The 23,993-nt window shown below is 38.6% G+C and overlaps 1 protein-coding gene across 2 annotated transcripts in view; it reads left to right on the top strand.

Annotated features, from left to right (window-relative positions):
• The window catches only part of ABCD2 (ATP binding cassette subfamily D member 2), a 151,242-nt gene that overhangs the window by 78,456 nt on the left and 48,793 nt on the right, over positions 1-23,993 (top strand). For both annotated transcript variants that reach the window (XM_063620148.1, XM_063620147.1), the window contains one exon: positions 18,392-18,454. In XM_063620148.1, coding sequence (XP_063476218.1) covers positions 18,392-18,413 — 22 coding nt within the window. In that variant the 3' untranslated portion in view covers positions 18,414-18,454. The remainder of the gene's footprint in view (positions 1-18,391; positions 18,455-23,993) is intronic.

The raw sequence follows: 23,993 nt of genomic DNA, 5'->3' as shown, positions 1-23,993 counted from the left end.
TATTTACTTGAACTCATCATTCCTTATGAATTCCTTAACCATTAAGAAAAAGACTAGAGTTATCAAAGGAATTACGAATTATTCCATTTGTACAAAATACCTTGTTTCTATACTTTAAATGGCCATGTTGGGTATATATCTATATACACCTTACTTATACATTGTATTGTATATAACCGTGTGTAGAACTATAGACAATAGTCACCAAATATTTAAATATTAATTTTCTTTATTAATACAACACATTTATTAAGTATCTACCTATGCCAGGCACTGTGCTAAGTTCTATTACTAAATAAAATTTAGTCCCTGTCCAAAGATGCTTGTGACCATTGAAAATTAGGAAAACGAATGCCCTCAGTCAGACAAAAAGTCAACAGCTGTATTTATTATTAGTATTTACCAAGTAGGCACAAATCATTGCATTTACAGACTCACCAAATCTTCACAAAATGCTAGTTTAATAAAAGAGGAAAACGAGGAGAGAAAGGTTAAGTAATTAATCCAACCTCATACAATATGCAAACTATAGAGCTGGAATTTGACACCAGCAATATTTGATTATAAAGCCTATGCAACTCCATATAACCTTCTTTTAATTAGTTTAGGTCATTTGTCATTATTACTATTTTTAACATAAATATTAAGTATAATTTTTACTGACTCAAGGTTTCTGGTTAACCAAACAGATAGATGCACTTTTCATCTAAAAAGGGAATTTATGTTACACTTTGTATTTTTTTTATTTTAAATTATGGGTGTGGTCCTATGGGAGAGGGAGAACATAAGGCAAATTTTCAAAAGTTTTGAGACCCTGGTTGTCATTATTCATTCGCTGATTCAGTAAATACTTGTTGACACTTCCAGGCACCAGTTACTGTGCTAGGGATTCAGAGATTAACAAGACAGTCCTTGTCAGAGCCCTCATGAAATATTTTACTATATCAATATTAAACAAATGTATGCCTGTTAGATGTTGTGGCTCCATATAAATGACTGACTTGTTTTGTAGTATCTTCTCAGCTCTTGTATTTTCTATCTAAGATCACTCTGTTGCAATTTAAGTGATAAGCATACTCTGGCAGCAGGATTCCCTCAATAATACACTTTTGGGCTTCACAATCCTCATGATTTTTAACTTGGGCTATTACAAGTTCCAATAAAACCAGTCCATAGGACTATATCATCCTTCACCAGTAGATGGTCCCATGTATTTAGCATGTTGTCTTGAAACCTAAGAAACAGCTTCTCAAGTTCAGATCATGTAAAATGAGCCTGTTTTATACATTCAAATGTAAGTCTCTTATGTTACCACGAAATGCAGATAAACATAGCAGGAAAGCTCTAAAAAGCAAAAGAAAAATCAACAATTATAGTTGTATAATAAACAAGAATTCCAAAGTTAATAATATTTAAAGTTACATAATTTGTCTCAGTACTTGTGACCCAATATAGAAACAAAAAGATTAAGTATTCACTTATGAGTTTTTATGTGATTTAATATTATACCTAAAAATTATGTAGCAATGAAGCAATGAAATATTGATAAACATAAAATAATATTAACTTGGCTATATCATTTAATTTTAGTCAGTTTAATCCATATAAATAAGGGATAACCTTATATATGAAGTATATTTAATTTGTATATATTAAATATATTAAATTTAATTAAAATGCATTGGACCTACAAATGTATAAAACTAAAGAATTGTCTGATGACTCACCTGGGAAGGTGCAAAAGAGGTCTTAAAATCAGGTGACATCGTATGGAAAGCTAATATAATGAGACATCTTTCAACATGCAGATGCTGATATTTCCAGAGTGACAAAGACTGATGAAGCAATTGTCAAAGTCCCCTTTTTTAGGCTAGCTCATTGTTCATATGAGACAAGTTTCCAAGACTCACATAGGTAGGGTATAGATAAATGAGGTTAATGTAGATAAAAGCAGCTACAGATGTTCCTTGACTTAAGAGGGGGTTACATTTTGATAAACACATAGTAAGTTGAAAATATCGTAAATCAAAAGTACATTTAATATACCGAATCTGCCAAACATAGTAGCTTAGTCTCGCCTACCTTAAATGTGCTCAGTTGCATTACATTAGCCTATAGTTGGGCAAAATCATCTAGCATCATAGTGCACTGTAGAGTATTAGTTGTTTACCCTTCTGATCAGTGGCTGACTGGGAACTGAGGCTCACTGATGCTGCCTAGCAGTGCAAGAGAGTATCATACTGCATATCTCTAGCCCAGGAAAAGATCAAAGTTCAAAACTGGAAACTGGAAGTACAGTTTCTACTGGATGCATATCACTTCCACACAATGGCAAAGTTGAAAAATCATAGGTCAGACTCTCATAAGGCAGGGACCTTCTATACATATATTTTACTACAACCTAACACACATACACACATGCACATGCACATGCACATACACATACACACACACAACCCCTTAGAAGTTTATTACAAAGCAGCATAAATATTTTGAGGACTTAAGTTACTGAATTCTTTTTTATTTTGGTAAAAAGCATGTAACATAAAATTTACCATCTTTAACATTTTTATGTGTACAGTTCAGTAATGTTAACTATATTCATATTGTTGTGAAGCAGATGTTCAGAACTTTATCTGGCAGATCTGAAACTCTATGTCCATTAAACTCTCCTTTTTCTCCAACCCCTAGTTCCAAGTAACCACCAGTCTACTTTCTGTCTCTGTGAATTTGACAACTTTGGATACATTATGTAAGTGGAATCATACAGTATTTGCTTTTTTGTGACTGGCTTATTTCATTTAGCATAATGTCCACAAGATTCCTCCATGTTGTAGCATGTGATAGAATTTCCTTCCTTTTTAAAGCTGAATAACAGTCCAGTACATGTATATATCATATTTTGCCTAATCATTTACTTGGGTTGCTTCAGCCTCTTGGCTACTGTGAATAGTGCTGTGTGAATATCATTGTACGATTATCTCTTTGAGACCATGTTTTCAGTTCTTTTGGATATATACCTAGAAGTGAATTGCTGAGTTTTTATTTGTGTGTGTTTGGAATCTCCATACAGTTTTTCCTAGTTGCTGCACTATTTTACAGTCCTACTAACAGTGCAGAAGGGCTCCAATTTCTCCACATCCTTACCAACACATGCTATTTTCTACTTTTTGGATAGGAGTCAATCTGAGTATGATGTGATATCTCATTGTAGTTTTGATTTGCATTTGTCTCATGATTAGTGATATCGAGCATCTTTTCATATGTTGTTGGTCATTTGTATATCATTTTTAGACAAATGTCTTTGCAAGCCTTAGCCTGAAAAAAATTTTTTTTAATTAAAACTTGTTTCATGGTATTTAAGGCCCACCATGATCTGGCCTCAATTTGTTTTCTCTGCTTCCGAATAGCTGTTTCCCCTTATCCCTCCTGCATTCCTCTGTTCTTCATTCCCTTGACTGGACACAGTGGGTGTTCCCTTTTGCTTTTTCTCTTACTCATTTTATTTTCTCAGCCAACAATGCCCTTACCCTCTACCACCTTCATCTATCAAAATCCTGTCCAGCTTCAAGGGCATTAAATTTTTTTTTTCAGTTATATATTTTCCTTTATTATGACTATGGAGGACTTTATTTCAAATCTTACCATTACATTTATCATATGCTACCTTTTATCATTTGTGTGCACCCATGTATCTTCCCTAATCATTCATTCGTTCAATCACTATTTATTTGTCATATAATCTTCTCAGACTATTCAATCTAAAATACTCCCCCAACCAGTCCTTCTTCAACACATTACCCAGTTTTATTGTTCATGTAACTTATTATTATCTCCATTTATCTTATTTATTTATATGACAATTGAATCTAACTTCATATAACCTCCACCCTTCTTAGACTATAAGCTCTGTGGGGTAGGAATCTTGCTTGTCTTATTTAGTTAGTATTCATGGCACCTAGAACAATACATGGCAGATAGGGGACACTTGAAAAGTATTTATTCAATAGGTGCCTAAATGCATGAGTGAACAAACGAATACAAATGGAGCAAAAAATAAAAATGTGAATGAAAAAATAAAGGTTAATTTGTGAGAATGAATAAAATTACTGTAGGAGACGAATATTAAAAAGTGCACTCACTCCTTCATATTCTTGTGTATTAAACCCACATTATTAGGTAAAATTATAATGTGCAGTTTTTTCTTTTCTGCTTAACAGAAAAATTAGGCATCTTGGGAATTTCATAATATTTATTTCATCTACTTTCTTTCCTCCTCTCCAGAATAAATTAAGAATTAACCCACTGGTTTAAATCTTCCCAACAGGATGGTGATAATAAAAGTTTTACAAACATTTCTTCAAATTCCTTGATTCAACAGAAGTTAGATATTACAATAACTATCTAAGTGAACTATCTAGCTCCATGTTTTCCTCTCTCTTTGAGTGCCCAAACTGTATATCCTTCTTCTTTCTGCTTCTTTGGGTAGCTCTCAACATCCCTCAAGTCAGGTGGACTAGGTCCAGGAATTCATAGATCCTATACTCTTACTATTATCAAGCCAATGACCATAAAGAGGTCTTCCCTCAAATTAGAGTCTTTTTACTTTCTTTTTGTGTTTGTATAAAAAAACTCAATGCCAACAGAACAACCTTACCCTAATGGGCACAAGACCTGATCACAAGAATGAAAGGGTCAATTCACAGCAGAAAGCAAATTTTCACCAATAATAGAGCCTGTTAGAAATACAGCACCTCTTCTCACACCAGCCTTAGGTATCGGCTTGAGTGATGATTAGGTACACTAGCTTTGGAGAAAGACTGCTTGGCGGGGTCCTACCTCTGTCATCTCCCTGCTGAGAATGTTATATAATCTCTTCATGCCTCAGGTTTCTCATTTTTAAAATGGAGATAATAATGGCACTTACTTCATTGCATGTTGTGGGGACTAAATGTATTAAGACGTATATGAGAGAGAGGTTGGCATATGATTATAGTTATCTGAGAGAAGAGGAATTTGCCCAACTCACAGGTATTTGAGAGTACAAACCCATGGCTGGGCTTGGCTTTTAAAAAATCTTAGCTGAGGCCGGATGCAGTGGCTCACGCCTGTAATCCCAGCACTTTGGGAGGCCGAGGCGGGTGGATCACCTGTGGTCAGGAGTTTGAGACCAGCCTGGCCAACATGGTGAAACCCCATCTCTACTAAAAATACAAAAATTAGCCTGGCATGGTGGCAGGCACCTGTAATCTCAGCTACTCAGGAGGCTGAGGCAGGAGAATCACTTGAACCCAGTAGGTGGAGTTTACAGTGAGCCAAGATTATGCCATTGCACTCCAGCCTGGGTGACAAGAGCGAAATTTCGTCTCAAAAAAAAAAAATCTTATCTGAGATTCCTCATGGAACAGAGTCCTATCTAAGCCAAATTTTTAAAGGCTTTATTTTTAGGCTTTGTTAGTCTAAGTGAAAAATAATTATTCTTGCTGCACTTCATGCTAATAATTAGGCCAAGTACAGTAAGACTAAAGTTTATTTTGTAAACAAATTAGTTCTACCATGATCTGTTTTTAATAAAAATGGGGACTAGAAAGACAAAAATTATTCAAAAGAAAGACTACAGTACACTGTTGTTAGCTGTTCTTGAGGTGTTTTTCTGCAGTTTAAGCTAAATTCTAAATTCTTTGTGGATTAGAAGTCCCCAAACTAATGCTTTCAAATCTTTGCTTTTAAAATTGGAAATTGTACTACTCATCCTAGGACTTGTTATTTACCTTACAGTAGTCTGTTCACTTAAACACTGTAGTAAAACTGTAGATAAGAGTACTAATGTTTCTGCCACGCAAGCCTTGGAAGCTCAACCAGGCCTGCATGAGTACACTCAGACAGTTGCAAAGCGGTTCCACTCTTCTCACCTTGGGGTTCACTCCCATTCCCACTACGTCTCCTGTCAGCAGGAAGAAGCCAGAGCGATCTACAGCCTTTTCCTATCTTCATAATCTACACCTTAAGATTAAGGTGTTATAAAACCCAAAGGGAGGGATTGAAACCACCTTTGCAAAATTATGATGGAGACAGTGACAGAGATCTAACTTAGCTGACTCCATCTTGCTTCTAACCTCCAAGCTGTCCTTGTTCATTCCTGGGTGTAGGCTGAAATCACTTTGGGAGAAACTTAGTTTATGGTTTATACTTTACACAGAGAGAGTAACAGCCCTTTCCTAAAGCAGACCTCCTTCTTGCCTGGGGACTAGATTGTCTTTGTAGGATGAACATTAGCCGCAAGATTAGAGATTATGGTTTAGGAGTCATGCAGCTGGAGGCTACAAGATTCTGACCCTCCCTAAACTGCTCCTAAGATCAGTGCTTGAGATATTTTGCAGACCCTGCACTTGATGGATCAGCTGGCATCACCCAGATCAATAAACTGGCTCATCTGATCTCGTGGCCCCCACCCAGGAACTGACTCAGCACAAGAAGACAGCTTTGACTCTATGATTTCATCCCTGACCAATCAGCACTTCTGGCTCACTGGCTTCCTCCCACCCACCAAGTTATCCTTAAAAACTCTGCTCCCTGAATGCTCTGGGAGACTGATCTGAGTAATAATAAAACTCCGGTCTCCCACACAGCTGGCTCTGCATGAATTACTCTTTCTCTATTGCAATTTCCCTGTCTTGATGAATTGGCTCTGTCTAGGCAGTGGGCAAGGTGAGCTCCTTGGGTGGTTATATCATTAGAGAAGGCAGTATAACTTTGTGGGAGAGGTAGTCCTTTTGAGTTAAAAGACCCCAAGTGTGAGCTGATAGAGGATACTGAACTAGTGCTCAGTATCTGATGTATAGTAGTTACTTAATATATGTTTGTGTAATAAGTAACAGAATGACTGAATGGATCTGTAAATTAAGTATTAACAGAAAAAAGGGAAAAGGAGATAGGCACATGCCAAGAATAAAATTGCTTTCTTTGCAATTGGGCTAAGGTTCCAAATGTCAGATGGCATGTTGCTGAAATTGTACGGACTTTCCGTCTTTGCAACGGATCCTACTGGTTACTAAAGCCTGGATTGTATGTAAAATAATGTGTCCAAAAAGCTGAAACAAAAGCTGAAACACTAAGTTCTTCTCAATTCAGTTTCTCCAGTCCCAAATTTGCTGGTGTTCCTACACCATTTTAATGTGTCCACATCATGCTTATATCTTTCATACGATCCCCACAAAGGAAAAGGACATAAGAGAGAAAGGGACTTGGAAAAAAAGAATAATAAATAGAAAGATAAGGAAATGAAAGAGAGATGGTAATATGTGACTGCAGCGGCAACAGAAATTACACTTAGAGAGGAGAGGAGTAATTCTGGAGACCTACGACCTACGACCAAGGGTCCAAATGTCACACTGGCTTCCCTCATCTCTCTCTCATCTTCTCAGGTGAATTTCCATGTTCTCAGGAAACTCTGGGCAGGTGAATATTGAAAATTCTCTGTCCTTATAATGGGATGAAAAATTGGATTTTATCACAGTCTTTCATTGATATTTTGACTTAATATGATAAGTCAAAAACTATACTGATCATATCCATCTGGCAAAATTCCAATCATGTGTGATCCTAATCACTGGTTCTCTTCATACATGGAAAAGAGCAGCTGAGTGCTGCTGGAGCAAGTCACTCTTCGAGGTAAAATGTTCACTATAAATTCATGATGATCAACTTCAAAAGAGTTGTCAGCACCATTCAGCAATCCTCCTGTATTTCTTTAGTTCTCTCACTGTTCCACTCTGTACAACTGGTCTCAAACTTTTCCTGCTCTCTGAACAAGCCCAGTCCTCCCCTCCCTTCTTTTCTCACAGCTGATCATTGGCTGACTACATTTCTGCCACCAGACATTAAAAACTTACCCTTATCCTCATTCATTCTATACTTTGTCCCTTTTCATAAACATAGCACTGCCTCTTTGCCTACCTAACTCAGTCACCCCTAGAACTCATCCATGACATCTTCTAGCCCTTCATACTCCACAGACAATTCACCACCAAATCCTATTCATTGTGACCCCTAAATAATAGCCCTTGAAGAAGTCCTCTTCTCTCCATCTTCACCATTATTAGCAAGGTTCAAGAATAACTGTTTTCTCTGACTTGGACTATTGCCATTGCTTTCTAACTAATCTCTCTACATCCATTCATTAACTCTATCAATTTATTCCTTTTATTTTCTTTTTTTTTTTTGAGACGGAGCCTCGCTCTGTCACCCAGGCTGGAGTGCAGTGGCGTGATCTCAGCTCACTGCAACCTCCACCTCTCGGGTTTGAGCAATTCTCTTGTCTCAGCTTCCTGAGTAGCTGGGACTACAGGCTCATGCCACCACACCTGGCTAGTTTTTTGTATTTTTAGTAGAGATAGGGTTTCCCCATGTTAGCCAGGATTGTCTAGATCTCCAGACCTAATGATCCACCCACCTCGGCCTCCCAAAGTGCTGGGATTACAGGTGTGATCCACCATGCCTGGCAATTTATTCTTTAAAATTTCTTAAATATTTTAAAATGTTATATTACACATACACAAAAACTTCATGAAACATAAACATCCGGCTCAGTGCATTATCACAAATCCTATTTAACCATCACCCAGGTTAAGAAATGGAGAATTTGCCAGCACTGCAGAGGCCCACCCTATGCTGCTTTCCTTTCAATTACCAGCCCTTCTCACTCCTAGTGTCATCACTATCCTGTCTTCTAACACCACGTTAGTTTTGCCTACTTTAAACTTTATACAGATAGGATCATATTGTTTACATCTTTCTGTCTGTATTCTTTTACTTAATGTTATGTGCATGAAGTTCATTCATGTTGTAGCATGTAGTTGTTTGTTCATTCTCATACCAGATGGTAATACTTTTACAGCACAATGTATTTATTCACTCTACTCTTGATAATCCTTTGGTCTAGTTCTAGTTTAGGGCTATTAAGAGGAGCATAGTGCTGTGAACATTTTGATCCATGTCACGTGCTGCACAAATTTCTCTTGAGCCCATCCATTCCAGTCGCAGTAGCCAGTGACCTTTTCCCAGTGCAAATCTAATCCTGTGATTGTTCTCTCAATTACTTTTCATAACTCTTGGGAAAGACTAAAATATTTAACTTTGTCCATAAGCCCCTACATAATCTGAATTCCGTTCTTCCCAAGCCTCTTCTTGAAGAACACTTTCTGTGCGTCAGGTCCTTCTTTCCTCTCCTGAAATGAGAGATGCTCCTTGCATTGCAAGAGTCTTTCATAGGTCATTACACTTGCCTAGAAAGCTGCCCCCTCACTGACTTTACTCATTTTTTTCTTCAGATTGCAGTTCTTTCTTCAATTCTACAGGGAAGCTTTCTTGAACTCTCTTTTCCAGTTTAATTCTCATAACAGCACTGTCTTCTTTATATCATTTATATCACAGATGTAATTTTACTTTTCTTTGACTAATATCTATTAGGTTGGTGCAAAAGTAATTGCGGTTTTGCTATTATTCTTTAATATTTCCAATCTCCCATTTCTATTTACACTAGATCATCTGTTTCATGCGGACAAGTACTATGGGATTTGTTTGTTTGGCTCTAGATTTTCTCCTAGCCTTTTGCCTGGTCCACAGTAGGAACTCAAGAAATGTTTGTTCAATTGTTTATGAAAACAGTCAAACTCTGTAAAATATTTGAAGAGATTTATTCTGAGCCAAATATGAGTAACCATGGCCCATGACAAAGCCTTCAAGAGGTCCTGCGAACATGTGCCCAGGGTGGTTGGGTGCAGCTTGGTTTTATACATTTTAGGGAGGCATGAGCCATCAATCAAGTACATTTAAAAAATACATTGGTTTGGTCCAGAAAGGCGGGACAATTCAAGGTGGTGGGGGAAGGGAGGGTGTTTAGGTAATTTAAACATTTTTCTGGTTGACAATTGGTTGAGTTTGTCTAAAGACCTGGGATCATAGAAAGGAAATGTTTAGGTTAAGACAAAAGATTGTGGAGACCAAGGTTCTTTTGAAGTCTCATAGTGGCTGCCCTCAGAGACAATAGATGACAAATGTTTCCTATTCTGAACTTTAAAAAATGCTAGACTCTCAGTTAATCTCTTCAGAATTGGGAGGGCCTAGAAGAAAAACATCTAGTGCTGTCAATAGAGATTCTTTACAGATGCAAATTTTTTTCCCACAAAGGACAGCTTTGTAGGGCCATTTCAAAATATGGCAAAGAAACATGTTTTGGGGTAGAATAATTTGATTTTCTTCTTTGTCATGTAACGCTATGCCAGAGTCAGATCAGAAAGTAAGTCAGGATATATAGGGTTAAATAAAACCCATCTGATGAGAACTTATGGTTTTTAAGGTATGACTCCTCAGAACCCTTAAGCAGGAATTTGGGCAAGATAAGAAAAAACAGAGCTTAGTCCTCAGAATGAATGAATTAATCAGATTACCACTCTTCACTATGTGCAAGGGCTATAAGTAAGAATTAAGGTTAAGTATCAGAGAATTGGTGTAGAGTCAGTAAAATGTTTTCTAAGGGGATTATTAAAAACAACAACAACAGCCGTTGCTGGGTGGCCGGCTGTTAGGTGGGCCAGATGATGTGATCTGACAGACCAACTGTCTGTGAGCACCCAGTGCACAGGAAGCCTGCAGCGATGCTCCACAGAGGCATACTATGGTGTGAGGTGAAACTGGATTTGAGTCATCACTCTTCCACTTAATCTCTGTGTGACTTTGGAAAAATTAGAAGGCAGGAAACCTTGGTGGCAAGATAACCTGGGATCTGGCTCTTGACTGTAACTGTCAGTGTGTTATAATGCTGTCATTATAACAGCCTGGCTGCTGGAACCCCCAGTAGTAAAGTGAAATAGTCAAGGCTCCCCAGCACAGACAATAGCTACATTGACCTTGAGTTTAAGAAAACCCCTCGTATGATCTCCTATAAGGCACTGCACTTGGCACTGTGCTGTTTTTGATTAATGCCTTTCTCATTATTATAGGCTCCCTCTTGCTGGTCCACTACATCAGCAAGGGTGGGGCAAGTGTTCTTCCAGTCCTGCTCCTTGGCATTCTGGTGTTCCCACTGAGATTTTAACTCCTACAATAACTTTCCAGATTTTGATGACTAGCACCCACCTCAGCCCTGAGGAAAAGAGTCTCAGTGGGACTGCCTCAACTTTAAGATATTGAGCAGAAACTATAGCTAAAGGGCTAAGGAATCCTGTAGTTTGCATATGTTTAACAAAACAATAACTAGATTTTACGGGCCTATCCCAAAGATACTAACTGAGCTTACAATTAGCTAATTAGGACATGTTCTGTTTTCCATCTCTTGGCCCTGGCAAAAGCTCCTGCCAAGTTTTTCAATAGGAATATGCATGATGGAAGAATAGAAATACTAGCTATGAAAATGAGAAGTTATTCTGTGTAGAAAGCATTGCTGTCACCACCCTCTTTAGAGTTAAGCATTGCTTTTAGTCTGCACTGTCAATTTGTTTTCGTACCAAATGGAAGAATGCAGTATGTCTAATTTCTTATTAAGAGGTAACTGATTTTTGAAATATCTAAGTATCTTCTTGAAGAGTTCTTGTATAAGTTCAAACCCTGAGAGCGTGCCAACAGACAACACGAGGTGGTGTGGAGCAACATGCTGTTTTAATGAGCGCCTGGGTGCAGGCGGGCTGAGGCCTAAAATGGCGTGAGCCCCCAGTGAGGACGGGACAGGGGTTTTATAGTCCTCTGTAAACAGGAAGCGCCCCAGTCTGACGTGACTGCTACATAGTACCCGCACGGCCTCTTTCTCGATCTTCAGATCTTCAAGGGTACGTGTCTTCCAGCCAGGGTAGGTGTCTTCCTGCCAGCTCTCTTCCAGCTTCTGCTATCTTGCTGACGCACCCTGCTGACACAAGTAGCCTTGCACCTTGGGACTGGGCCTGCAAAGGGAGGAGTTACTCATCCCTTCAAGCTTTCAGGCCCCAGGGAGAATTTTTCACTTATCCCCTATACTTATCTCTACCTTCATGTTTTAGTGGAAGACCTTGGCAACATCAAGTATCAGTGTGGGTTTGTTACCAGTGGAAGGTGTCGAGGTTCTTGGCATCTTGAACAAAGAATTGGACAAAATGCACAAACAAAGCAAGAAAAGAATGAGGCAACAAAAGCAGAGATTCATTGAAAATGAAAGTACACATGCCTGTAATCCCAACACTTTGGGAGGCCAAGGCAGACAGATCACTTGGGGCCAGGAGTTTGAGACCAGACGGGCCAACATGGTGAAACCCCATCTCTACTAAAAATAAAAAATAAAAAAAATAGCCAGGCATGGTGGCAGGCACCTGTAGTCCTATCTGCTTGGGAGGCTGAGACAGGAGAATTTCTTGAACCCTGGAGGTGGAGGTTGCAGTGAGACGAGATGGCTCCACTGCACTCCAGCCTGGGAGACACAGCCAGACTCCATCTCAAAAAAAAAAAAAAAAAAACCAAAGAGAATGAAAGTACACTCCACAGTGTGGGAGTAGGCCAAGTATAGGGGCTCAAGAGCCCCGTTACAGAATTTTGGGGGATTTAAATACCTCTAGAGGTTTCCATTGGCTACTTAGTTTACACCCTATGTAAACAGAGAGGATATTTCCTGTCATAGCTGAAGTGTTTCCATTTGATTTAGTTATAGGAAGTCCTTCGGTTCCCTGCCTCCAGACCCTATTCTCCTGCCTCATTCTGATTCATCTGTAATATTTTTTACTTACTTTCTTATTGATAGCAACCAGGAATTTTTTATCTCACAGAGCAAGTTTTTAAAATGTAAACACTTTCTCTGTTTACCAGTTCGTGGTCAGCTCTGGATCTGGTCTACCAATAGATTGGACAACATATAATTTACATCATTTTGTCCTTGTAAATCAAGGTGTTCTGTAGATTATGCATTTAAGGACTGGACTTTTGGTTGTTTCCTAATGAAAACCGTAGATAAGTGGTTATTATTCTGAGTTTATAACCTTATTGCTAGCACCTTGTTTTATGATGTCATTCTGATAATGATTGAAAGACTCAGCCTGGATCCTTGGATCCCTGGAGGACCAGATTGCTTTATTTTGATTCTGTTTCTTAGCTTGTGAAAAGATGACATATTCAAAAGAAATGAAAATGTCAAAATCTAAATCCTAGATTTAAAATGAGTTAACTTTAAACATTTCAGACATCATTTTAATGATTTTATGATATATTCAATCCTAATATCCAAATCTATCTTCATTTTTAGGTAGCTGGCATTGTGGGTCACACTCTGCTTTCCAGTCGTTCTTTTACTCAGGTTATAGACTTGCGCAACTAGAAGCCTGGATATTCCATCAACTGAGATTTGGAAGGCTATGGTAGAGCAAGTTTTAGGGGGAAGATGAGTTCAGTTTCAGACAAGTTTAATTTTAGGTGTCTACTTGGTATCCAAGTGGAACTTTTGAAGAGGTAGGTGCAATGCACGTGTGTGTCTAGAGTGCGGGGGGGGTCTAGGAAATTTGGACGATCTCTTAAGAGTCAGAGGGCAGGGTGAGATCACCAGTGGAATGAGTGCACACAGACAAAAAAAAAAGAGGACTCAGGAAATGAGGCACAAAGAGAGGGCGGCCTGAAGCAGCCTCCAAGTTTAGGCACATTTGGTAATGGAGGGTAGCCTGGGGAGTCCAGTATTAGTCACATCTACTCACAACGAAGATGTGAGATAATATACATAAAGCTTTATCCTGGTAGTGTTTGCAATGCAAGGCTCAAACCAGAAGGTTTTTAGCCTAACCAAATTATTTGGTCCTTTTTATAAAGGTGATGCTGCTGGCCAAAAAACAAACACACACACTCAATCAAAATGGAACACAGGAGTATAAAATGAAAAGTAAACATTTAGGGGGATGGAGAATGAACGTTTTCTCCTTCAGCTCACCTCTCAAGGTTGTCCAATTAAGCTTCTTGTATACGATTCCTAAAATGTTCTAAGCACCTAAACATATATCTGTTTAACAAACAACAACCACAAAAAAACTCTCCTCCCATTCTACTAAAGCCAAGAATTCCACAGTATAGTCATTGGTTCCCATTAAAATCAGAATTTAGCATGTTCAATGTATATAAAAGTGTTAGCTTAATTGTGCCAAATGTAAGAACCAGTTTATGAACAGTTTATATGTGCCTTTTCTTAAAATATAACTTAAGCATGAGAATATATTTGACCCTTCCATATTTGGGAGCTTCTGGCTGCTCAGGCCCCTCTACTGCAGATCTAAGACACAGACAAAACTCTCACTGCCACCAGAGTTTCTGTGGTAGAATTGTTTGGGGTCTGATACATTCTCAAAAATATCAAAGCAACATTTTTTAAATGAGATAATGATGTAGGGAACAAATAAAAGTGAAATAGAAAACATCTTTCTGGACACATGGCCTCTGTGTATATGTGTGAAAAGTAGATGAACAAATATATAAGGTTTCTTCTGGACTGTGTATTTTACATGGAATTTTCATTTCATTCTTTATTTTATTTTATTTATTTTTGAGACAGAGTCTCACTCTGTTGCCCAAGCTGGAGTGCAGTGACGTGATCTCGGCTCACTGCAGCCTCCGCCTCCCAGGTTCAAGCGATTTCCGGCTAATTTTTGTATTTTTAGTAGAGACAGGGTTTCACCATGTTGGCCAGGCTGGTCTCACACTGCTGACCTCAAGTGATCTGCCTGCCTCCACCTCCCAAAGTGATGAGATTACAGGCATGAGCCACAGTGCCTGGCCTCATTTCTTTATTGTTTAAATTTTTAATTTATACTTTCGATAGCATGTAGTATTTACTTAAGGCCATTTTTCAAATATGACATTATATTTTGTATTAGTTTCCAGGTAAGTATAAACACTTGGCATAGTTTGTGTATATTTTAGAATGAATAAGTGTTGAAAATTAAGAGATTACAGTATCAAGTTGCTTGGATATCTAAGTACAGACAAATTTCAATTCGTTGACTGTTAAAGCAAAAAAAATTTATGTAAGATATTTCAAATTTAGAGATTATATGTTAAAGCAAAAAAAAATTTATCTAAGATATTTCAAATTTAGAGATTATACATTTTTAATTGAATATGTTGGCTATGTAGATTTATTTTGGACTTTATTTTTAGATTTTATGTAGATTTATATTTGGACTTTATTTGAAGTGAATTAACAAAAATAATCTACAAACTACCTTTGATACTAATGGAGATTTATTTGCCCTCATGTATGTCTTTTTTAATAAGTAGTTCCAAAGTCAGAAAACTTTTAAAATAACATAAAATTTATTTTTTAACTATAGATTTATAGAGAGGCATAGTGATTTGAAAAACATAACAATTACCTGTTTGTGTTTGTTTAAATATCTAGTTTCCTTATTCTTAAAGTTAGGAGTTAGATTAGATGCTTTTTAAAGTCTTTTCAACATTTTGTGATTACTTAATCCCACCGTCTGATTCCAAACGTGGTCAGAGAGAGTGGATTGGATCTTGTTTGATAGTCCTCTAGTGGCTATAACTTTAAAGGGGCACAGTATTTAAGAAAGAAAAATTGTTCCAGAGAAAAGAAAATCCATTTAGAGAAGCAAAAGGGCCAGGAAGGACAGAAAGGAAGTTAACTAGATAGTGAGACAAGCATTAAATTAGAGGCCAGTGTCAGACTGCGCAAGCCAGGTAGATGACGAGATATAAAGTCAACATTTTCTCTTTGTTTTCTTTCTTTCTCTTTCTTTTTTCCTTCCTTCCTTCCTTCCTTCCTCCCTCCCTCCCTCCCTCCCTCCCTCCCTTCTTTCTTTCTTTCTTTCTTTCTTTCTTTCTTTCTTTCTTTCTTTCTTTCTTTCTTTCTTTCTTTCTTTCTTCTTTCTTCCTTTCTTTCTTTCTTTCCCTGTGTTGCCCGCATTGGTCTCAAACTCCTGGGCTCAAGGGATCCTTCTGCCTTGGCTTCCCAAAGTGCTAGGATTACAAGTGTGAGCTGCCATGCCCGGCCTAGAGTCAATATTTTCTGAGCATGCTACAAAAACTCTGTGAAGATGGTGTAAGCCCTATTTTTACAGGCAGAGAATCTAATGATAGGAGGGGAAAATAACATTCCAAATCATACAATTAGAAACTCTAAAGCTGGGATTTGATTCCAAAGTCAATGCTCTTACTATATCATGTAACAAGTGAAGTTTCAAACTGCGTTTAACTGAAGATAATAAGTTGGGTAGAAGTTGTCCTTTATTCCTTATAGCATTGCAGCCTCCTGTTGGCTCAACAACTGGACTGGCAGGGGCATGATGGATGTGACAGGGCCACCACCCTACTGCACACCTATCCACCTACTTATGGTTCTTGTGAAACTGGAATTAAGAGGTGGAGTTCACTGATGACTCCCAGGTTCATAGCTGCTAACGTAATGCATTAGCTTAAAATGGGTGGAGAAAAAAAAACAGTAATACTATCACAATTTGTGATGAAGGAGTGGGTTCTATACCCCAGGTTCTGCAAAGCACACTATTCACATGCACCAATTTTTTATCACTTTCATTGAGATTCATTCCTATCATATGCCTTCTGTTTCTTATTTTTCTTTATCTATTTTTATAACATGTAATACTGTATCTACAGCCAAAGGCTAGAGATGGGCTGTGTTTGGTAAAACTCTACACTGGTTCCAGGCAGTACCTGAAGATGCTGTGAATAGTTTTAGGGATACTTCTCCGACAATGAAACAAGATGTGTTAGGGAGTGCCTATTAATTTCTGAAGACTGTTTTACAATTGTTACAAAACTAGAGATTATGACATTCTAAAAAATATTTGAATATACCCCTAACACAGGGGTTAAAGAAGAAAATTTTCCACAAGGTAGATCTCACTATAGAAAAACCTCTCCATGAACATCTGAATGAAAATGTGAATAGTTTTTTTTTCCTTAGAAATATTATGAGGTATGAGAAAAATTCTAAGAGCTCTTAGTTTAGATTATGTTCTCAAGAAACTATTAATTCATTCATCTCTTTGAGGGCTCATCAATTGTTCTGCCTTTTAATTTATTTGTATACCTCTATTATCCCTTTACAAAAAAAAATGTAATCTCTTTTGAGGAAATGGATTGTTTTGCTCATTATGATAGTTTTATTTTCAATGGTAAAAGTAATAAGCATACTTAAAACAGGTTTTAAAAAAGTCAAGATGTATAAGGAAAGCACTCATAATCTCTCTTCTCTTCAATCTTATATCCCATGTGAAAAAATTGCTAAGCATTCATACCTTTCTCTATTTTCTTTTTTTTTTTTTTTGAGACAGAGTCGTGCTCTTGTCACCCAGGCTGGAGTGCAATGACACGATCTCGGCTCACTGCAACCTCCGCCTCCCAGGTTCAAGCAATTCTCCTGCCTCAGCCTCCCGAGTAGCTGGGATTACAGGCGCCTGCCACCACGCCCAGCTAATTTTTGTATTTTTTTTTTTTTTCAGTAGAGACGGGGATTTGCCATGTTGGCCAGGTTGGTGTCAAACTCCTGACCTCATGATCCACCCACTTCGGCTTCCCAAAGTGCTGGGATTACAGGCGTGAGCCACTGCATCTGGCCCTTTTTCTATTTTCATACCAACATGTACAGAATTTATTTACTTCTGTTTACTCCACATAATTCTGTAACTTAAAAACATTTTACCTAATATATTATAGATATTTTCTTTTAAAACATTTGTTTCTAACTTGTTATTTTTGTAAGTGCCTACTTTATAAGGTGGTGCACTGTTCCACTGTTGATGGGTATTTTAATTGTTTCCAGTTTTTTGTAATACTGCTATCAAGACTGCAATAAACAGCTTTGTCTATGTAGCTTCCATGCTGCTAAGTGTATTTCTGCAGAATAGCTTCTCAAAAGTGTAATGGAAGAATTAATATACATTGCCAGATCTTCTTCCAAAAAGATCGTAGCATTTCCTACAGTAATGCATGAGTGTCAGTTTGTCTCCTTTGTCCCCAGTAGATAATACATATTATCAATCTTTTAAGTTTATCAAACTGGCAAAAAAAAAATAGAATCCAATTATTCTTTACTTTGTATTTTATGATTATTGGAGATGTCAGATGTCAGCTTCACGTTTTAAAGTTCTCTTACCTAGCACATTTCTCTTTCATTTCAAGCCCTGCCTCTATTCTGAGTCTTTTCAATCCACATATGAATAACTCATCTAACTATATGGGTCGTTTTATCCCTTGACCTTTTCATCTCTAATGATACTCATCTCTACCCACATGAGCCATTCACTTCCATGGCCACAGTTGAACTTTGTCATCATATAGAACTGCTTGAACTTCTGAACTTAAAGTCAGATACCTCATTTTGATGCCTTCTTTCTACACTTCTTCTCTTTCTCAGGTACTCCCACAATACCTGTTAATCCACCTAACTGACGTTTCCAGTCCCATCCATCTATTCTCCGTAAGTAGATCATCCCATAAGCAAGAAAAAAATCTTTCAACACTGTGGCAGTCAAAGCTTTAGAAAACAGTGCTCTCCTCAATCTTCTTTGGGAATATGTAACGTTAAGCGATTTTTCAATCCAAGTGCCCCTGGGCGGCATTTGCGAATATGTGGGTTGTTTGGGGTTGTCACAAAGACTAGAGGTTACTACTTGCATTTAACGTATTGTACAGACTTCCAATAATGCTATATGTCTTGCAAAACCTGGGACAGCCCCTCACAAAAAAGCATGATTCCTCCCAAAATAGCAAAAATGGCCTTAGTTAAGAAAGACTGAACTCCCTTAATAATCTGATCAAAGAGAGGAATGCAGATGTACATAAAATTTTCTTTATAATGTAGAAGGTTCTACTGATCCCTGAAGCCCAGCCAGAGACAGCAGATTAAAAACTCCTGCATAAAGTGTGTACTGTTTAAAAATATGGTTGGCAGCATTTACCTGTTTCAAAACTTCCTCACATTAGTCTTTCTGTCATACAAGAAGCTGCAAAATAAACTGCTCCTCCTTTTCTGGTAGAAGGTCAAAATAGTCTAACAAGTTCCCTCAAGCCTCCTTCCTATGGGCATTAATCCGATTCATGAGGTCTGCTCTCATGATTTAATCACCTCCCAAAAACCCTCATCTTTTAATACCATCACTTGGGTGATTAGGTTTTAACGCAGGAATTTTAGAGGAACATAAACATTCAAACCATAGCAGAAACTAACTCATTTTATTAATGGACACCAAAGACAGAGCTGACCACTCTCTTGATGACAGAAAAATCCTATAAAATGCAACCCTCCTACCCCCACTAGAATGTAAGCTCAACAGGGCAGGTTTTGTTCACGGTGGTATCCCTATATATAGAAAAGTGCCTGGAATTGAAGCTTGATAAGTATTTGTTGAATAATTTGATAATATATGTGATTAAGATGCTGCTTGAATCTATGTGTTGCAAAAGTAAGTTTTATTTCACATTCAGAAGTCACTGAATTGTAGATATTAAACTAACTGTTAACCTGGCCGGGCGCAGTGGCTCACTCCTGTAATTTCAGTTCTTTGGGAGGCCGAGGCGGATGGATCACTTGAGGTCAGGAGTTTGAGACCAGCCTGGCCAACACGGTGAAACCCCCATCTCTACGAAAAATACAAAAAATTAGCTGGGCACCTGTAATCCCAGCTACTTGGGAGGCTGAGGCAGGAGAATCACTTGAACCTGGGTGGCGGAGGTTGCAGTGAGCCGAGATCGCGCCATTGCACTCCAGCCTGGGCAACAACAGTGAAATTTCATTTCAAAAAATAAATAAGTAAGTAAGTAAGTAAACGAACTACTAAACAGCCCAATAAAACTTTGCTTTAGCTTGGCAGCATGCTAAAATTATTTTGACAAGAATTTTAAAAGAACTAGGAAAGATAATAAATTAAGGGCTTCAACAAATCTTAAAAATCTTATTTTAAAGGTTAATGTGGATTTTTTTCTGATGCAAGAAAACCATTTGCTATACAGAACAGTGAGGTATTATGGAAATTCTTAAATCTTAACTCTTAAATCCACGATTTGAATTATACAAAAACACTTACAGTAATACACTTGCTATTGAATACCACTGCAAAGCCCATAAGAGAATGCATACCTCGAAAGAAGATACTGAATCAAGGAGGTTATTATGATAATGTATTGTGAAAAAAATCAGTCAGTATCGGTTATGAATCTCATACAGTACTGTCCATATTTTTTCCTTCAGTTAAAGGTAAATGTCTGATGAAGAATACATTTTTAAGCAAAATTTGCAACATGTTAGCATTTTAAAATATCTGACCCATAATTCAACTTTTAAAAATCATATTTTCTCATATACTTGTAGGATTTTCAGGCATGAATTTTCAAAGACACACTGTGCCACTGATGAGAAACTAATGCTTTCCCGACTAATGTTGGCTCATTGGAAATGCTCTATTAAGAACAATGGGTTCAGGAAGGGGCACAAAGTATGGGTCAACTGGCTCTGTTCTGTTTATAATCTTGCCACCATCCAAAGAAGAAAGTAATCTGGGCTGAGGCGGTGGCTCATGCCCGTAATCCCAGCACCTTGGGATCCACCAAGGCGGGTGGATCACCTGAGGTCAGGTGTTCAACACAGCCTGGTCAACATGGTGAAACCCGGTCTCTACTAAAAATGCAAAAATTAGCCATGTCTGGTGGCTCATACCTGTAATCCCAGCTACTCGGAAGGCTCAGGCAGGAGAATCTCTTGAACCCTGGAAGCAGAGGTTCCACTGTGCCACCACACTCCAGTCTGGGTAACAGAGTGAGACTCTGTCTCAAAAAAAAAAAAAAAAAAAAAAGGACAGAAAGAAAGAAAGTAATCTGCTTCCAATACACCAAATGTTAACATTCATCAGATTTGGAGGGTTATGTTATCTTTGTACAAAGTGGTGGAATCATGAAGCACTTAAGAATCCAAACTAGGCCAGGCGCGGTGGCTCACGCCTGTAATCCCAGCACTTTGGGAGGCCGAGGTGGGTGGATAACAAGGTCAGGAGATCGAGACCATCCTGGCTAACACAGTGAAACCCTGTCTCTACTAAAAATAAAAAATAAAAAAATTAGCCAGGCATGGTGGCAGGCACCTGTAGTCCCAGCTACTTGGGAGGCTGAGGCAGGAGAATGGCATGAACCCAGGAGGTGGAGCTTGCAGTGAGCCAAGATGGTGCCACTGCACTCCAGCCTGGGTGACAGAGTAAGACTCTGTCTCCAAAAAAAAAAAAAAAAGAACCCAAACTAGAGCCAAACAAGCTGCATTCAAATTCCAGTTCCAGTTCTGCCACTTACTAGCTGTGTAACTTTAGGCTTCACTTTTCTCACCTGTAAAATGAGGAAAATTGGTGTATTAAAATGGTTATTGTAAAAATGCAATGGCTTGATACATGTAAAGTGCCTAGTACAAAACCTGGCACACAGATACTGGTATGAGTATTTGCTATTATTATTGCTTTACTATAAGTTTAAAATCTTCATAAATCGAAAAATAAAAGGAAAGGAAATGCCATGTAAAGTTAAACTTTCTCCACTGACTCTGATAACTGAAGGCAGAAGTTAAGTTTTCTAAGAGGAAATTTTGTGGTTATAGATGAGCACTCAAAACATATCTCGCCCTTATTGCTAGAGGTTTTAAACAAGGTATAATGGATTTTTAAAAACTCAGTAAAATAATTTGTGTCCTGCATATGGAAAATGCACATGTCTACTAGTGGCTTAATATATTACAACTAAATTACATCGAAGTTTACTCAAAATATATGCTTCATCTTAGAAGCCACAAGAATTTTGGTGGTTGCGTAAAAGTTTCTTATTGGCTATCATGGGCATAACTTTGCACCCCTTTCTGGTTTTGACTTTATACCACTTCACCTTTGGTAACAACAAATATTTACATCCTATCCCCTGCAGCCCCACTTAGGTTTATAAAGAATTCCAGTGCATTATCCTATAGGATCCTCCGACCACATGATGTAATAAGAGGGAAGCTTCATGGTGGATGAAGGAGTAGGGGAATTGGGTTGAAGGAAGGGGCCCAGTAATTCAACAGGGCCCCCAGTGCCAACTATGTTATATATCAGTAAATAGCCTATGTGCAGATTTTTAGCAGGACATATCTTGTGATCCTTAACCTACTTAATGCTACATTTGAGGAAAATGAATGGTTAAGGAGGCTCTCCAATCTTACACAGTGAAGCTGGGCTTTAAACAGCAGTTCTTGGACTCTGAAACCAGTGCTCTTTGGCCATATCCCCACCCAAACCTCATCTTGAATTGTAGCTCCCATAATTCCCATGTGTTGTGAGAGGGACCCAGTGGGAGATAATTGAATCATGGAGGGTGGTTCCCCCATCCTGTTCTCATGGTAGTGAATAAGCCTCAGGAAATCTTACAGTTTTATAAGGGGAAACCCCTTTCACTTGGTTCTCATTCTTTCTTGTCTGCCTCCATGTAAGACATGGCTTTCACCTTCCACCATGATTGTGAGGCCTTCCCATTCACCTGAAACTGTGAGTCCATTAAACCTTTTTTTCTTTGTAAATTACTCAGTCTCGGGCATGTCTTTATCAGCAGCATGAGAACAAACTAATACAGTGAATTGGTACTGGGTAGTGGGGCACTGCTGTAAAAATACTCAAAAACATAGAAATGACTTTGGAACTGGGTAACAGACAAAGGCTGGAACAGTTTGGAGGGCTCAGAAGAAGATAGGAAAATGTGGGGAAGTTTGTAACTTCCTAGAGACTTTTTGACTTTCTTTGACTAAAATGCTGATAATGATATAGACAATGAAATCCAGGCTGAGGTAGTCTCAGATGGAGATGAGAAACTTGTTGGGAACTGAAGTAAAGGTGACTCTTGCTGTGTTTTAGCAAAGAGACTGGTGGCATTTTGCCCCTGCCCTAGAACTTTGTGGAACTTCGAACTTGAGGGAGATGATTTAAAGTATCTGGCAGAAGATATTTCTAAGCAGCAGAGCATTCAAAAGGTCACTTAGGTGCTGTTTAAAGCATTCAGTTTTAAAAGGGAAACAGCATAAAAGTTCAGAAAATTGGCAGCCTGACAATGAGATAGAAAAGAAAAATTCATTTTCTGAGGAGAAATTCAAGCCAGCTGCAGAACTTTGCATAAGTAACGAGAAACCAAATGTTAATCACCAAGACAATGGGGAAAATGTCTCCAGGGCATGTCAGAGGTCTTCACAGCAGCCCTTCCCATCACAGGCCCAGAGGCATAGGAGGGAAACATGGTTTCATGGGCCAGGCCCAGGGACTCCTGCTATGTGCAGCCTAGCGACTTGGTGCCCTGCATCCTAGCACTCTAGCCATAGCTAAAATGGGTCAAGGTATAGCTCAGGCTGTGGCTTCAGAGGGTGCAAGCCCCAAGGCTTGGCAGCTTCCACATGGTGTTGAGCCTGTGGGTGCACAGAAGTCAAGAATTAAGGTTTGGGAAGCTCTGCCTAGATTTCAGAGGACATATGGAAATGCCTGGATGCCCAGGCAGAAGTTTGCTGCAGGGGTGGGGCCCTCATGGAGAACCTCTGCTGGGGCAGTGTGAAAGGGAAATGTGGGGTGGGAGCCCCCACAGAGATTCCCCACTGGGGCACTGCCTAGTAAAGCTCTGAGAAGAGGACCACAATCCTCCAGACCCCAGAATGGTAGATTCACCAACAGCTTGCACTGTGCACATGGAAAAGCCACAGACACTCAACATCAGCCCATGAAAGCAGCCAGGAGGGAGGCTGTACCCTCCGAAGCCACATGGGTGGAGCTGCCCAAGACCATGGGAGCCCACGTCTTGCATCAGCATGACTTGGATATGAGACATGGAGTCAAAGGAGACCATTTTGGAGCTTTATGATTTGACTTCCCTGCTGGATTTTGGACTTGCATGGGGCCTTTAGCCCCTTCATTTTGGCCAATTTCTCCCATTTGGAATGGGTGTATTTATCCAATGCCTGTCCCCCATTGTAT

The sequence above is a fragment of the Symphalangus syndactylus genome, chromosome 17 (genome assembly GCF_028878055.3).
Source record: "Symphalangus syndactylus isolate Jambi chromosome 17, NHGRI_mSymSyn1-v2.1_pri, whole genome shotgun sequence".
Taxonomy (NCBI): domain Eukaryota; kingdom Metazoa; phylum Chordata; class Mammalia; order Primates; family Hylobatidae; genus Symphalangus; species Symphalangus syndactylus.
This window is presented reverse-complemented; position numbering and strand designations above follow the sequence as displayed.